Raw genomic sequence first — 17,764 nt, 5'->3', positions numbered from 1 at the left:
CTTTCCTCTGACAGAGAAAGTATGTTGGTATCAAGCTTCATTAAGCCTCACAGGTCTGACAGCCTTTCCTGCAATTTTGTTCCAACACACTTCCAACACAAGACGAGTAAAAATATGTTTATCACAAATTTAGAGCAGTTGCTGATTGTAATCAGATGCTTTTAACTAGAGTCCTTGGGTAGATGGTTTTTTCTTGCAGTATGGCACAGTGTTCTCTGGCATGATTCTATGCTTTGCAACAGCAAGCTGCAAACTTTCATAGGTCTTGTGCACTTGTCTCTAGCAGACAAAAGAAGATGCTTAGTCTGAAGTTTAACATTTCTGTTAGCTATTTTAAGTCCCTTGTTGCTGACTATATATCCAGTCTTTTGACAGCTACAAGAGCAGTGGAATTAAGGCAGTGTTACCATCAGCAATTCTGCTGAAGAAAATGTGACTTCAGATTTGGAGATGATTCAGTGGTGCAGATTTGAGCTGTAATCTCTTAGCTAAAAAGTCATGAACATTGGGAAGTTGAACATTTACTACTTAAAATGAAAACACAGGCCTTGAAGTCATACTGCTCTACTCTGTCCCTCTTTAATTCCAACTTGATGTGATGAAATTGTACCTTAATCACTTCTGTCTCTTAATTACTTGATTTTCCCACTAAAAAGAGAGAGTATGGAGGAATAGGAACTTAAGATACACCAAAGGCCTGACAGCTGATGTAACCTTATTTTCATGAGTTCATATATTCAGCTGTTAATGAACAGTTAGGAACAGGCACATTAGCTTTATTTAAAGCACTGACACATGGAGTTCTTTAACAAGTCCTGACAGCAGATGAAAATAGATGTACCATGAACATCCCCAGCCTTGCATGTAATTAAAAATTATTTACATGTGTATGACCTACTCTAAAATAAATACAGTGATATCCTGCTCCACCAAAAGCTGAGCTGGGAGCTGTGTTCTCTGGCACCCTGGATTTGTTGTGAGGACAGGTTTGCCTCAACAGCCATGTGAGCATGTGCTGAGGAAGTGCCTTTTGCAGTTTGATGCTCTGCTGCTGCTCCAGGAAACAGCTGCTCAGGCTGCAAGGTCAAGGCAGGAGTGTGGACAAAGCACTAATGGTGAACGTTTCTTATCTGGGTGGGGGGGTCAGAAGGTGGGGCTGTGTCTGAGCCTCTGAAAGCCACCTTTTAAATCCTGTCCACATCCAACCTCGTCGCAATGGGAGCTCCCTCCCTTCGTTGTCGGGAAATAGCTGTGCCGGGCCACGAGATGGCGTGCACTCGTTTCTTTCGGCTGAATTTACAGGATAAGACTCAGCAACGAGGGTGGTTGGTTCCCGCCCCCCCAGCAGCAGCAACCGTAGTCAAATGGATGCCAGCTGGATGCAGAATGATGGTGCTTGGAAACTGTAAAACCAACTGATCTGAAGGCAGAAATGGGCTGAGCTTAAGCTATTTCTAAATTTCAGAGTTTTGTTGGCAGTTTGCTGATTTAAGTTAACCATGGGACTGGGTGAAAGTTTTGAAGAAGGCAAATCCTTACAGGCAGAGACTTGTTGGAGATACTGTAATGCTGAAGGAGAGGCCTGGATAATAGTTCCAGCCTCTCTGTGATCTAAGTGCTGATTATGGAATTAAGTTGAAGGGGCAAGATAAGGATCAGGGAAGTTTGATTGTGGCACTGTGTCTTTCCTGATTGTACACAGGCTTTTTCTGTACCAGTCAAACAAGTGTTCATAATCACTCTGGAGCACAGGGGTCTAGCTGGCACCAAGCTCAGATTTTTTGGTTCTTCACTTGGACTTAGACACCTAGAATCTCTTTTATTTTAGATTTGAATCCTGTAATGTTAGACAAGAATTAGACTGCAGAAGTGTTTCTTCAAGTGTCTGTGATTCGTAACTAATTCTTGTAATCCTACTCTGTACATTCTTAATGTACCAAGGCTTAATATATATTTGTGTAGTCCAGCACAGTGTCTTGCACTGTGCTGCACCTCCTAGTAAAAACCTGTGTAGGTCACAAAATTAAAATCTTCAAACTGATTTCCCTGTAATATCTGTGGAGAAACTGGATTTTTTTAGCTACAGTCAGAGCCAGCACCTGCCACAGCACAGTTTTAAACACCTAAAGTGCAAGAACTAATCTTAAAATAAACCACAACCAAATTCATAGCCTCAATCAAACAGAAAACTTCATTTAGCTCATGTGAATCTCCAGCACTTCTGCCCTGCAGCCCTGGTGAAAGAGTTAAAGGATAGTAATGTGCCATTTTATGGAATATCTAAGAGATTTGCAGATGGTGGCTAGAAGATACTGAGCTGAGCCAGAGGCAGACACCTCCTTTCCCTGAAACCTCAATTCATGCTTATCCTTAGGCCAGCATGTAGGTAGCAATTCAGAATTTTACTTGGGTACATGACTGGTATTTCTTAGGAACATCCTGTGCACATGATTTCAGTTTAGTAACAAAATTCTGGGTTTGTGCATGTGAAACTGCATCAAGACTAATGAGCTCAAAGTCTAGAATATGGCATGTGGGGAACTGCTCTGGGTGGAAGGGGTGAGGTGGTGTAGGTGATTTTGTTACTTTACTCACAGCAGGAGAGTGCAGTCTCTGTCCTCTGGCCACATGCCTGCCCCTCTGCTGCCCTTCTTGCACCTGGAAAGGAAGAATTCTCTCCTAGGAGGAGGCTGCAAACATTACTCTGCACTGACAAGATGACTGTGACCCTATCAAATAATTATTCTCAGCCTTGGAACTTTTGTCCTACAGGATCAAAAGTTATGTTTCATCCTTAGTAGTGCAATGTAAAGGTTTTGCTCTCTCTGAACTGTTTCCTTTGTTACGTTCACAGTTAATCCATCTTAAAAGCTGCACTCCAGCATTGCTCAGCTTGCCCACAAGAGAGCTTCAACAACCATAGAGGTCAGGCTCACCTTGGGCAACCAGGAAAGCCTATTCTGCCAACAAAACAACATTTCAATAACAATCCTCTTGTCTGAGAGCTGTTTGCTCTGCCAGCAAGTGGTTGCATATTCCCATACTTTGTTCATGGCCCTTGCAGGTTAGGTGAGCTATGAAACCCCAACAGAAGCTGCAAACAGAGGAAACATGAGTGAACTCAAGCTGCTAAACCCATAGTCAACATAGGCTTGCTAGTTATGTAAGAAAAGCCTGCAGTGGATGATTATAGTATTAGCAAAAGCAACACAGAGCTATGAGCTTTGTGTTTGATGAGGGCACTGGAGGTAATGGGACTCACTGTGGGTGACTCATCTGGAGCTTCTGATGTGCAGAAAGGCCATTATAGCACTGCCCAGGTCCTGCTTCCTGAACACATCTTCTCCCACCGCTCCAGAGTTTGTCTGCAGACATCCTCTGCTGGCAGCTTGCAAGAACAAACAGCTCATTTCAGTGATCTTGCTCCTAAATGAATGATGGAGACAATTAGCCAACCTTCAGGAAAGCCCACTACCTTCTCAGTTGTCATAATAGAAATAGCTTCCAGTTCTTGTACACAGAGAGCAGACAGACACTTCAATAGCTAACACTTCTCAGTGACCATTTTGCTGCCATCTCACTCTTATCTTTCAAGCTGATTTCCCCTGAAATTCTGTTTAGTGAGATTTCAAAATGGTCTTTAAAATCAAACTGAAGATTTTTAACCTCCCATCCAGGCATTTCAAAGTACCTATCGACTGCATGGGCTTGGAGCTGTGCACATACCATAAGCAGTTCTTACACACATGAAAGAAAGAATCAGGGAACTGAAGTGCAAATTCTTTAAGAAACATCAGAACTTGTAAACAAAAGTTGCATTTTTTGCAAACAGCAGCTCAGTATTAACTGTCATCAGTCAGTTATTATTAACTATAACACTAAAAGCTAGAACTGTAAGAAAATCTATGAATAACTATTTCACAATACTGTTTATGCCCTCAGGTAAATAAATATCTGTTCACATGAATCAGGGAACAGAAAAAGTGTGGTCTCAGGCAGTGACACAGCTTTACTGAGGCTCAGAAGTCTGACAATAGGAGATGTGTTTGTAAATATAAACAGTACTTGGGTAAATCCTTTAAGAGAGCAACTACAACTTCTAAAAAAAAGAAAGCAACTGGAAGCATTTGTATTGCCAAATAACATGCCATGTACTAGAAATTACTGAATTTGTGAATCAGTTACCTTTGTTTCAAAGCTGCATTTTTATTTGAAACAGGTTTCTTACCTGTCTTACTAGTAATACCTCTTCAGAGAAAAGACAAAAAAGCTACACAACCCAAAATCACACTTGTCTGGGCACTAACTGTTTAATAATAAAAAGGAATTTACTGTTCCTAACCCAGTTCCTGACTATTTTCATTCCTGACTACTAAGAGTAAGAAAAATAATGTACTTACGGATTGCATTGTGCTTCAGAATATTTTTAGCCTAAAAGTATGCATCAAAAAGGAATAGAAAGACTTGGAGGAATTCAGGGTAAAATATTGAGGACTGTGGGGAACTGAATCAAATATTTTTCAAACACTCCTTGGAAGCTGCCATATGTCACTCACATGTAAGTGTGCTCATGCATCCTTTCCTGCAGACATGCACTGCTGGAGATCAGTATAGGCTGCTCCCCAGGGCCTCACCAATTTGCAGAAGGACTTGTGTCAGCCTTTACTCCTGCCTTGGCAATGCCTACTTGTCAGTCTATAAACTTCTGCCTCTGACAGCTCACCACCCTCCCTCAGTAAGGACATTGCTAGCTCCTGCTCTGAAGACTTGCTGTCTTGGTTGCTGCTGCCATAACCCGCACTACTGAGGTAATACTTCAAGATAAGGCCTGAAGGCCTCTCAGATTCTTGTCCACTTTATCATCTTCCTCCCCGTTTTCTTTCTTCACCTTACTCTACCTGTCGTTTGTAGATTGGACCTTGTAATATGATTCTCACAGGCTACAATGGGTTGCCAAAAACACAGAGAAATTTCTTGTGGTCTACAGGAAGAGATGGTGAAAGAGAGCTGTTAAAGGACAGAAGCCAGATGGCTGTCTTCTCACTAAAGTGCATTTGGCACTCTGCTTGGCTACTCCACGGAGCAGAGGGGTCCTGCTGTCACCTCTTGCAGGGGATTCCTCATTTACCATCCTTGTACAAGGAGTGCCTATGCATTTCAACTGCTTCTCCTTGGAACTCCCAAGAGAGAAGTTGCCACCCACACCCAGTGCCTGTCCTGCCCTGCACACTCCAGTCACCCACCACCCATCCAGCCCCAGCCTGTGCTCACCTCGGAGCCCTGCAGCTTCTGTGGAAGATGGGGCTGGCCTGCGAGAGGATCCGAAGTCAGTGGGTGGGAGAGAGGCACTGCCCACGCCTGCCACCCGAGACACCACATGGTGTCACTGTGATGGCTCAGCAGCACTTTCCAGAGGCAAGTCAGCCTCTGGAAGCAGCTTGCTCCGCCCACACCGTTGTGCGTGCTGGAGGAGAGGCACCACGCTCCCTTCAAGGAGAGCTCTTCAAAAGTATGAAATGAAAATTGTTGTTATTGGGATTGAACTTCAACAACCTTTACAACTGATTGTGATGAGCAAAGCTCATGAGCACAGTGCAGCTCCAAGGGCAAAGTCTTTGCTTCTAGACCCATATGCTGTGCAAGCAGAATATTGGCTGTTTAAACAGAAGATGCACTTCAATAGGGAAGGCTGCTTGATGAGTCCTGTACCTATCTCCTTATAAAGACTAGAAATGTGCTTTCTGAAAGAAATACAGTATTTAAATTGATTAGGCAAATAATAAATAATGCCCCCAAGCCTCCTGTCTGCAGCAGTCTGAGAGCTGGGCATATGGCGCCTTTCCAGACCACACGGTGGCCAATGAAGCAGAGCTGGTGATTATTATTTCACCCACCTTTAGCAGGAAACAAAACACCTGTTTAATCCTGACAGTGGGACTCCCCAGCAGTTAGGCTAAGATGGTTCAGAAGGAATATAATTGTTAAGGCAGCAGAAAGCAGTGATATGACATCAATTTTTTTAAGTCTCCAGTCTCTGACACTTTGAGAGTCATGGGATTTTTCATGGCTGTAGACAGTCAGGACCTCTGTTTCACAGCTCAGTGAGAAAGAAAAAGGGCATCTTTTCAGCAGGAGCCAGTGGGCAAGTGGCTGTGGACTGCTCACAAGTGGAGCAGCTGTACTTGCTGCTGCTCTCAGCTCTGGTTACCAATGGTGTTTTCTCAATGCTGTTCAACCACAAGGCAGCATGAAGAGCTTGAACACTTGGACTGTCACAGTGAAAAAACAGCAAGAGCAGACATGCCATTCTGTGCAATATATAAGCAGATGAAGGTATTTTTGGGGTGCAGAACAACTTCTAAAATGATGTGTTCCCCTGGAAAATTAAACCCAGTATTACTGACTACCAGTAAGTAGCCAGAGGGCTGACTGAATAGCCTGGCTAGGCAATGATGAACAGGAAGTACAGCTGCAAAGCTCACCTTATGGAACAGCGAACAGGACACTAAGTAGTCAAAAAAGACAGTCTCCAAAAGAGAGAGGGGTGTTTAAGAGGGTGACATAGTCAGAGTGGTCCAGAGAAACTGAGCAAAGGGAAATTGAGGCCAAATGTTCGTAACAATTCCTATGTCTTAGATTAATTTGCATAGCAGTCTTAGCAGGGAAGTGTTCAAATCCCCTTCCAGAAAAGGACAAAACAAAGTCTTGGGTTCAGCAACCCAAAGGATAAGTCTGTGCTGAATTACTGGACTAAAGGATAAGTCTGTGCTGAATTACTGGACTATGATGAAAAACATTTGTTGTTTTTGTGGGATTCTTCTCACTCTATCCTCTTCCTATCCAGCAGAGCTTACTCACAGACACTGTAGTGCTCCTCTTTGAACTCGTTTGGCTCAGTGGGGGGACAGGCATTTGGTTAGTGGTGGCCACTTTGGAGGGAGGAGGGTTTGAAGAATCTGAGAACAGATTCCAGCTGGCTGCAAGCACTCCCACTAGGATGTGATGCACAGCAAAGTCTCATGCTCCTGAGCACCCCTGTCAGCCAGTAAACACAAGCACCCTGGCATGCATGGCAGCACTGAAATGTACAGGCATAGTCATTGTTGTGCAACCCCTCAGGAAACAGCTGATTTTGCTGCAGTTTGAAAAAACAGATGCGGCTTAAACCCTCAAAAAAATTGGTATCCATTTGAGGCATAATTAAAAGGAGCTTGAATGTAACCAAAGACAAAACTGAAAAGCAAAAATGGAACTTTAGTAAGCTGACTTTGCCTATTGCACACTTCTTTACTGGCTTTGACTAGCTAAAAAAAAAAATAGAAGTCGAGCTCCTGCAGCTGCAGGTAGCTGTTGTCCTTTGCTCAGAAATATAATCAGCTATTGGCACAGAGCTGAAACAGAAGCTGCTGTTCTGGTTATGGGATCAGAGCTACTTAAGTTGGGCAAGACCATTACCATTTTCCACCCAGACCTGCTGCAGTGTGCCCACCACAAATTGTCACCAAAAGTTCCTATGCAAGCTTCACATTCCTGCATAGTTGGAGCATATTATTGAGAAGGAATTCAAACTTCAGTTAATAGAGGTGCGTTATATACCTACAACTATTAAAACTCTTACTGTATTTTGTTTCCCTCACTGGAAAGGGTGAACTTTTCCTCCCCATTATGGTCCTTGTAAAACGTGTGCATTTTTTTCAAGGGTACACTGCACAAAGCTTGCCTTGTTTGACTGTTGGCTGCATGTTCACAGGTGTCTTTGCTGTCAGTTATTGATGCTATCAAGAAAGCAGCATCTTTTAAAAGGCTTCCAACTGAATTTTAGCTCCAGGCCACACACTTTCTCTCTGCAGGGTAGCTTTTACCATCTAATCTCACTGGAACAAGAAGGCTTTAAAACTAGGAAAAAATGAATGAGGAAATCAGTGATACCAATTATACACCAAATGAAGATAAGTCCCTCTGTCTCATTAGCACTGTTTAATTATGCTTGGATTTAAATTCTAAATATAGTTCATACAAATTCACAAGGGCAAGTGTTTGCTTCCCCTGTTGTAATCCTCTTCACATCTAATACTCCTCTCTCCTATGAGATCAACAGTTTTAAGGACCTGTCCGCTTGAGTCATAAATAGAAAAGATGCTGACACTTCATCCCTTACAAGTGAGAAATGTTGGTTAAGCAATGGCTTATGTTTTATATTTGCAGTGCTGTGAGAGCCCAGAGGTCTCAAGTGACTTCTCAGCTTCCTGTGCTGGGTCTGTGTGTACAAGTGGAGAGAGTGCCTGCTATGGCTTTCTATACTCCTAACAAAGCAGAGGCTGCATATTTTCCATATGCTTCTTGTTGTGACCTATCATGATTTCATTATAAACTCTCATCAGGCTGAACAAAGGCACCAGACCAGGTGTCAGGAACATTTATGCTTTTATTGTACAGTTGCCATAACTGGAGCAACCAGATCACTGTTCAGACTGAAAAGGTGTTGGCTAACAAACCCTTAAATTCTTGCAATAGGCTTCCACAAATGTGTTGGCTACACAAGCCATTCATTTTGTACAGTTCAGTAAGTTCTCAACTCCCACAGCAAACTCATCAAAGGTGCTGTCACACAAGCCACAACACAGCTCCAGAAGCTTCCCACTCCCACAATAAACTACAGTAATCTGTGACTTCTACCCAGGGGTTCAGCTGAGAAAGAGAGGAGACACACTACCCCACTCCCTGAAGAAAATGCCCCCAGAGACAAATCTCTGCTCACTGAGAAGAAGCCTTTTCTTAGTCCATGTGCAGAGTAACTGTCCAAAATGCCAATGAGGATGTCCTCTGTTTGAGAAAGGTGGGGTTTAAACAAGCACTTCTGCACCAGCTATTCTGAAAGGAAGGAATGGGGCAGGGAGGAAAGATGCAAACATCTGTTTTCCTTCTAGGTCTGGTTAAAAATTCAGTTAAGAAGCTGAATCTAAAAAGACAAGGATTTGAAAACATCATCAGCATTTCTAAAAGCGCAGAGTGCAAACATGCTCTCTACCATGACCTTAGTATTTGCTAATCCTTTATCAGTGGTTTTGTTTGACTCAGAAATACTATTAATTAATCAATCCACATATAAAAACTATTGAGTGAGAATTTTGCTGCCCTCAAAACTAAAGTTTATTGCACTTCTGAAAGCATTTTACACTTGCATCCTCAATTGGTGTGTATCTGCCAAGAAGAGATGCCATCGCTCAGTCACAGAGTGCAAAGGCATTTGATGCTCAGTGTCACCTCAGATTTGTATGTCCAAAGGATAATGAACATAGGTGCAGTATTAGATTAGAGCTTCAGATGCTTGAATTCGTGCAGCATGTAGAGGAACTACACTTTAGTAACCCTGGGATATGGAATAATTAGAACAACAGGTTCTTCTTGCATTAGTTTAGTCAAGGAATGAGTAAAAATGATGGTGGGTTTTCATAACTCCTACCCCCTGGAGACAATCAGGCAGAAATGGCACTGAGGGCTTATATGCTGGTAAGCACCTAAATTTCTGTGGTAGCTGCTGTGATTGTTGTTGTTTCTTGGAAATTTTGGTTGGACTCTCATGCCTGGAGAAGAAAATCATCTGTGCATCTCCGGCAAGATGTCCACACACTGAAAATTTGAGACTACTGGTAGGACAGCCAGCCAAGCATCCCCGGAGGAGAGGTGCTCCTCATGGGGGAGAGCCAGCAAGCAGAGCCCAGCTGGGGGGCAGGCCTGCCTCTGGGGAAGCCCTTCCTCCTGCAGGGCCTGGGGAGCACGGCCTGACGTGACAGGGAAGGCCTGTCCTGCAGCAAGCAAAGATGCTGTCATTGCTTCCCATGGCCCCAGCACTCACCCCCACTTCCCAGTGCCTGCACCGTGGGCCGCCTGCAGCCTGGGCTGGCTCTGGGCCTGGGTGAGGGGTAACCCAGCCAAAAGAGAGAGCTGCCTTGCCCCTGAGATAAGGAGAAAAACCACCAGTCTTTACAGTTTTCACCATTAGAACCACACCTTGTTGAATGTACTACCTACGTATTATGATTTTCATTCTACTGATATATGAAATTATTAATTTAAGTGGAAAAGGATGAGGGTCATTAAAAACACAGGAATCCTGACAGATGATAAAGGATGACACAGGAGTTATTCTTCTAATTTTATGTGTAAAGGTTTTGTCAATTGGGTAATGGGACAGTAACCTTTAGGACATGGTAATTTTTTAGATTGGAATTAGTTTAGGCTCAGTAATGAAAATAACCTGACAGCTCTAAGACAATTTAAGAGTTCAGCTCAGCTCCTGATACATTCTTATGTAACCCTAGAAGCAGCATGAGGATTTTGTGGTATCATATAAATGTATATGAATTAACATTTAACCAATGGAACAGATGCTCCAAGTCCACTATGGGCAAATGCAGTTTGCCAGCCAGTGGGTTACTCACTTGTCTTTGCAATAGAAGGGCATGCAGGGAAGGTACTGCAGTGCTCAAATCAGCGAGGAGAGCTCAGCCAGCGGCCAATGAGCCACAGCTGCAAGCCTGAAACAAACAATTTGTGTGGTAGTTAGGGTGAAGGAAGTTGTACATTATGCAAATATACAAAGCTGTGCAACAGCTCTTCATGTGGCTTTTTATAGGGACAAATCTAGGGGAATGAAAGAAGCTGCACCATCTCCTAGGTCAGCCCCTTATGTGCGACTGTTTGGCAAGTCCTGCTCCTGTGCCGCGCTCAGCCCAAGGGCAGAGGAGGTAGATGGCAGAATTCTGGGAACAGGGGGCGTGTTCTGCTTCCCTGAGTCCTTTAAATCTTTGCTACTTCTCTCAGTTTTAGTGGAAATTGCTGTTCTACTATTGAAGGCAAGTGAAGATCTACTGATCTGCTCACAAATACACAGAGCAAAGCAGTTCTTGATGCTCTTTCCCTCCAAGATTTTGACAAAGCTAACAGACAATCAGCTGCCTTTTTCAGCTTTCATTCCAGGCCTGCTAAACCCATGAGTGTCCCAACAAGTTTAGACACAAAACACAAGCAACCCTCTCTCCTGTCTTTGTCTTGCATTTTAACAACTCTTGGACCTCTCAACATCAACTACAAACTATCATAGTTCTCTATTACTGAACAACATTTAGAAGAAGCTGGTTTGAACATGTCTTCTGTCCTGAACTAAAAATATTTCAGTATTCCCACATCAAAAATATTCTATTGATTCAGTAATGTGCTGTCAGGCCCTTCTAGGCACTGAAACGCTGGAGAGTGCTTATGCCTCTTTGAGCTATGGCTGCTCCCAGACCTTACTGAAGACAATAACTCTGCTAAGGATTGTCCTTCTGGTTTTGGAGAAGGGAGGAATTGCACAACTCCCCTGGACACCAGTACTACAAATAACAGGAAGCCACAACTCCAGGCCACCTGCAAAATGATTCAAACTTTGCATATGAGTAAACAGGTTTCCCAAGAGTAACAGCAGACACAAGAGTGATGTCCAGGGACTGCTTGGTTTTTACACTGTAAGTACAACTGCAAAACTACAGGAACAGGAGCATGGGGCTGAAGCCATGGCATTCTCTTCCCAGAAAACTCTTGTTCCATTGGTCTGCAGAGCTGTGCTCTGCTCAATACCGTAGCATAGCTTTCATTCAAGAGCAAGTAAACATTCTCTAAGGACACGGCAAATGTGGCTTTGATCTCCTCCACTCTTTAGAGAGGAGGTCCCTGGGTGTGTTTGAATGGTGCAGAGAAAAAGATGCCCATAGACTTGTAGAAGGGGATTCTGAAATTTAAACAACCTGTAATTTCTTAATGATACCCAATTAGCTCTCGAGACACTAGATACAAAATGAGATTTCTAGGGAAAGCATTTTTCCTTTATTTACACACAGAATTTTACTGGCTTGGGAAACGTAGCACAGTGAAAAGATTGCAAGGTGACTTGATTTCTTCCAGCAAAAAAGAAAAATCAAATTTCTCCAACAGCAAGTTTACTCAAACATTCTGTTAGGAGCTGAATATCTGAAATTATTCTGCAAGAACCTCACTTATTCAGAGGACAATAATCTTAATTTCAAAATTACACATGAAGTTCAAAATTAAATATATGGTGACTGTATAGAAAACAAAGCTCATATACTATACATGGCAGGAAACTGGTTTTTGTGCCACAGTGCCCAGGACTGGAAATATTAGGCTTAAAGAGCAGTAAAAAAGACAGGATGCTAGGAAAAACTAGAATAGATTACTTAGATAAGTAATGCAGCCATCACTGAGAGGCATCTTTAAGAATAAGGTGGACAAATTTGTCAGAGTATGAGTAAACTTGAGCCAAACTCAGGGATCCTTACCTAGGAAGCTTTAAGCACTGAGTAAAACCTGCTTTGTTTGTGGAAGGGGTGCTTAGAAACACACTGGCCTCAGGTGGCAGGTATGTAATGCCAGACAGACCCCCAGGATGGTGACTTGGGGAGCTCTGTGTGTCTCACTGGACTCCTTTCACCAATCTGTGATCACAAAGACGTGAGATTTCTGGATCATTCATTATTTCTCTGAAAAATATGCAGTCTTACCTTTCCTACAAAGGCAACACAGTCCTCAGCTCTACAGTCCATGGCTGCCGTGGCTGCCTGGAGGAATGGTCCCGGCCTCAGGAAGGGTATTTACCCCCTGGAGCCCCGGCAGTGCCCTGGTGCCTGTGCTGCGGCGGCAGATGGACACGCTGGGCTGGCTGGCTCATGAGTGTGCGGCTGGGCAGGCCCTGCTGCCGGCACCCCTCAGCTACCAAACCAGAGCCCTCACTCTGGCTGTAGCTGATACAGAGAAAAGAGAGTTTTTAAAAATGCAATAGCAATTGTGAGACTCAAGTATTTTAGACATGGATATTAGGATACTCTCTAACCACACTGGCTCCAAATTTTGAGGCTCTCCTGTCCTGATACACTGCCCAGGTCCCTACCCCGCCAGGCCAGGCTCCCTTCCCAATGCAATATTCCACTTCTGGAGAAGAGCACCAAGTTCTCAGCGCTCTTTGAAGAATAATAAAAGATCAAAAAACACTTCTCACCTTGCTGGCAACTCCACTCCGTTGCCGAACCGCTCCTCCCACACAACGGCTGCGGGGGCGGTGCTGCACCCGCCCGGCCCAGGCCCCGCGGGCCGCAGCTCCTCTGCCCCACAGCAGCAGCCCCAGCCCCAGCCCCTCTGCCCCACAGCAGCAGCTCCAGCCCCTCTGCCCCACAGCAGCAGCTCCAGCCCCAGCCCCTCTGCCCCACAGCAGCAGCTCCAGCCCCTCTGCCCCACAGCAGCAGCTCCAGCCCCAGCCCCAGCCCCTCTGCCCCACAGCAGCAGCTCCAGCCCCTCTGCCCCACAGCAGCAGCCCCAGCCCCAGCTCCTCTGCCCCACAGCAGCAGTTCCTCCCCCAGCCGCAGCTCCAGCCCGGCCGGAATTCAGGGCACGGCTGAAGCAGAAACGCTGCTGGGGACCTGCATTCCCTCCCCAGGCTGGATGTGCCCTGCCCTGGTGTCCTGCCTGGCCGGGCTGGATGTGCCGTGTTCTGCCGGGCCAGGCTGGTGGCCCCGCCTCAGACCTGTGGTTTTCCTACAATCCGGAGGACATCAAAGCTGGAGCACGAACACGTAGGATGCTTTAAATACCAAAACGTGCTTTCCTTTTCAGGGTTGCTGATGGTAAAACACGCAGTCACCTGCTCAGGCTGCCACTCGGGTGGCAGCGGCGCGGAGCTCCCCGGGCCGCGCTGTTCCGGTGCCCGCTCTGCCACCGTGCATTTCCCGACTTCCAGCGAGCCTCAAAAGCACTTCTCAGAAAGTCAAAATATTGACCAGCCTTCACAAAATAAAAACACAGCTTCTACTATCCAACGTATTTTCACGTGGTAAAACCATCAATTCTATTTCAGTTACCAACATGCAGAATAAGAAGGAATGAAATTTAAAATGAACTTACAGCTATAGCACATTTTTCTTGAACTCTGCACTCAGCCTTGTGCTGTAGAGAGTGGAAAGGATGGAGTCGCAGTATTCTGTTTGAGTCTAATTTTCTAATAACTCTATGAGCTAATGTTATCCCTCAGCTCAATATTTCAAAAAGAACCACTGAAATACTTACAAGTTGTAACTGTGCAGTCCATTCAATCAAATGAAATTTTGGTTACTTCACCATGACAGATGTTTTAAGTTTCATGAATCTCCCCCTTTCACCTCCAATATTACTTAAATTAATTATTGTATTATTGGCCTTTTGTTTGTAATTAAGAAGAGTTTAAGTATTTTTGTGTTGCTCACTGATATGGTTATGTGATTTGCCCTATGCTGAAATGTAAAAGCACACAATGAAAACCTTGAAATTTCAACTGCCTGTTGTTTATTACTGTTTTGGCTACATTCTCTACAATTCAGCAGCATTTTAAAGAGACAGTTAACATTTCTTTATATACAATGAAAACAAAATGGCTTGCAACATCAGAAACAAGAGCAACAGTTTAACTGTACAATACTAAATGAAAACCTGTGGTAATACAGCCTCCTCTTTCTGCAACATGGACAAAATTACATATAGGTATTTCAGCATCAAGAATGGGATAGTAAAAAGAATAGTGAACAGGAGAGAGATACACTGTTCTGAAAAATAAGTTTCTACCATACAAGGCAGTTAGAAAATGTTTCACATTTTAAAATATCTGTACAAGCCACAAGAAACATTTCCTTGTTGATAGGAACTTCCAGAAATAGAGAATAACCATGAGCAACTTCTACACCTATTATTGATGCGCTCTGCAGGAGGAGAACGCAGCAAACGGACTGAAGGAACTGTACTGTAAATTGCCAACACAGATCGCTGTACATGCCTTGATTGATAACGATTGCCTCTGCTCCATCTCTCGTACAGTTGACTCGCACCTGAAGGAGGTCATTTGACTCTTGTAAAAGTAAAAGCAACGTCATTTAGCAGCAATTAAAAGCGTCTTGAGGGAGACTTAAAAAAAATACAATATCCAATTAGAAAAAGCCATACTTTAAACATTTGTACAGGAGTAAGTTGCTGAAATTTAACTGAAAATGTGACATCTGTACAACAATTTACAGTAGAGCTAGAAGGGAATTTATCATTATTCCTGCATAGAACATTATACATGACCTGTTTGCATTTGGTTTCATACTGTTGCTTGCTTTTCTTAGAAGCCTGGAAGGGTTCTCAAGTTTCAATACCACAGCAAGTATAGTATTTAAAAAAAACTGAATGGATTTCAAAATTAGCAATCTATTTGAGAAGTAAGTACCAGGAATTCCATATCACCCTTCCAATCTAAATTCAGTGGAACACCACAACATTTTTGGAGGTACAAGCCTGAGTAGCCAAACAAAATACCCTAATTTTATCTGAAAAATCTGATGTTGAACATTATCTTTCACCATCTCACATTCCTTACTTTGGTTTTGAAAGATCAATGTCTTGGAAAGATGGCAGTTCATTTACTTCATAACCAGGCACAAAATTTTTCCTGTGTTTTCAAATTTGCTCACTACCCTTTTTTATTTAAATAATGAAAAACTACCCTTCATGTTAGAACATTCCAGTATCCACCAAATGTACTTTAAAGTATTAAAAAGATTATTTACAATGTTCCCCAGAAAAAAACTAAAAACCTTTTCTTCAGTCTTAAACACAGTATACCTGTTAGTTTGTAACAGGAAGTGTCATCCTTCATCCTTCAATGTTTAACGGTGTTTCTCAGAAGGGCACACTTATTCACAGTCCATGATCCACTCCAATCATACAAATGACACTATGTAGGAGGACTTCAGTCTGAAAACACAGTTATCAAACTTGTCCTGTGTAAAAACACTCAAATGCTTTCAAGCTCAAGTCTGCATCTGAAAACTAAACAAAGGTATCATCCCATTCCTCAGCTGGAGAAATTTCAGTACGAAATAATGCTTGAAGTAGGTGGTGTAGGGGATGCTGCTAGGCCAGTCATATGCAAGTTTCCTGAAGAATTTGATCTCCTCATATGAGGGAGAAGATAAGGATCATTAGCCAGCTGGTGGACATCAAATCTGTCCTCTTTTCGGTATGCTAAACAGCGTCTGATAAAGGCCTAGAAAAGAAATGTAGAAAGTTACAGTAACATTCCAAATACTTCTATTTGCTTTCAGGCAAATAGGCAAGTCCTCCTGGATAAACTAGCTTCTAAACACATTCTTTTTCTTAAATCATTCAATTCAAGTGACAATGTAACATTTTGCTGCTGAGCCCGCTGAAGAAATATAACAACATGGCTGAAAGAAAAAATCAGCAAATTAATTGGCCTCAAATAATCACACTTCAAATATTTATTTCCATGTTTAGGAACTATATTTACAAGTAAAACATTAGCACCTCACCCAATTAAATTTTTGCATGTTTTATGCCTGAACAGATGAATAAAACCCAAGTGCCAGAGGATTGAAAAAGGAGACCTTTCTACTTTCTCCAATGAGTTTCTAAAACCATTGAGTGGGGAAGAATAGGTGGATGATGCAGAGACAGAATTTCAGCGCTTTAGCTGACTTTTGAAAACAAGCATTTCCACATGTACCATGACAGGGTATAGCAAAACATGAAACTGACACTGATGGTGGCCATGCTCAATAGGCATTATGTAAAGAATATTTAGGAAACCACTACCTTGCTGAAACTCCCTTCCCATGAAAAACTCAATCACACCTGCTTAAAATTAACTAATCAATTGAAAAACTCTGTAGCTAAATTCACTATGTCATCCCTACATCTAGGTCCATATGACCTATGCCAATAATTTTATGCTGAAAGTTTCTGTCAAGTTTTATGTCTAGCACACACAGAACATTTGGTCTCCTGAGAGCCTGGCCGTCAACATTTAATGATAGAAAATCCTTATTATTGCTACAGAACTGATTAGCACATCATTACTTAATTTAGAACTTAATTTAAAAGAATTACATATGTCTTCTTTGATAAATCTGTTCAGCTGTTTGTTCTTTGCTCCAATTAAAATCTGGAGATTAAAGGAGAAAATCTGTGATACAAGTTCCAAAGAATCATGCTAGAATTTACTTCTAACATTTGCATATCCAGCATGAACAAGGTACAACATAAAAATCATGCACATCTCTTAGTAGATATTCACATGTTCTTGGATATTACAGATTTTAATCAAATTCTTCACAGTAAATCCTTCAAAACAAATGACCTGTAAACAGTTATTCTCAAGATCCTCAGAGTAACAGCTTGTGTCTGAAATGTTTTTAAAATACTTCACAATTTTGTGGCACTGCAGCCACACTAGTGTGAAGCAAAGGAGACCACTGCACAAAACAGGAAACAGTGAGGAGGATCAAAGGACAGTTACAGTCTGAAAACGAACTAACAATGTCATTTGAGGTTCCATATTTATTTAATCTCTGTGTTTTCCAAATCAGAATTTCAGTTTACAAGCTGTTCTTTTCCAACTGCCAGGCCTATAAATCTGAAAAACAATCTGGATTCTACACAGTCATTGTAAATGGTCTACATTAAGAAGTTAGTCTGAAATTGTTTTACAGCATTTCCACCAGAGAATAATTTCTCCCTCTCTCTCACAGCTATCATGACAATGGTTAATATGACTTGAGAATACTGGAAGTTTATTTTAGTCTTTCAAACAAACAGACCATGCAAATACACAGGGAATGCAAAAAGTTGCCAATTCTCCATCCTGAACTGTCTCCTCTTTCCTAACATCCTCCGTATAGTAACT

General features: G+C 42.6%; 1 protein-coding gene across 3 annotated transcripts in view; it reads right to left on the bottom strand.

The window, feature by feature from the left end:
- Positions 1-14,347: 14,347 nt before the first annotated feature.
- Positions 14,348-17,764, bottom strand: part of TLK1 (tousled like kinase 1) — a 93,635-nt gene continuing 90,218 nt past the window's right edge. For all 3 annotated transcript variants that reach the window (XM_058809976.1, XM_058809975.1, XM_058809974.1), the window contains one exon: positions 14,348-16,105. In XM_058809976.1, the coding sequence (XP_058665959.1) occupies positions 15,929-16,105 (177 nt within the window). In that variant the 3' untranslated portion in view covers positions 14,348-15,928. The remainder of the gene's footprint in view (positions 16,106-17,764) is intronic.

This window comes from Ammospiza caudacuta, chromosome 8 (genome assembly GCF_027887145.1).
Source record: "Ammospiza caudacuta isolate bAmmCau1 chromosome 8, bAmmCau1.pri, whole genome shotgun sequence".
In the NCBI taxonomy this organism is placed as follows: Eukaryota; Metazoa; Chordata; class Aves; order Passeriformes; family Passerellidae; genus Ammospiza; species Ammospiza caudacuta.
Note: the sequence above shows the minus strand (reverse complement) of the source record. Positions and strands in the feature narration are given on the sequence as shown.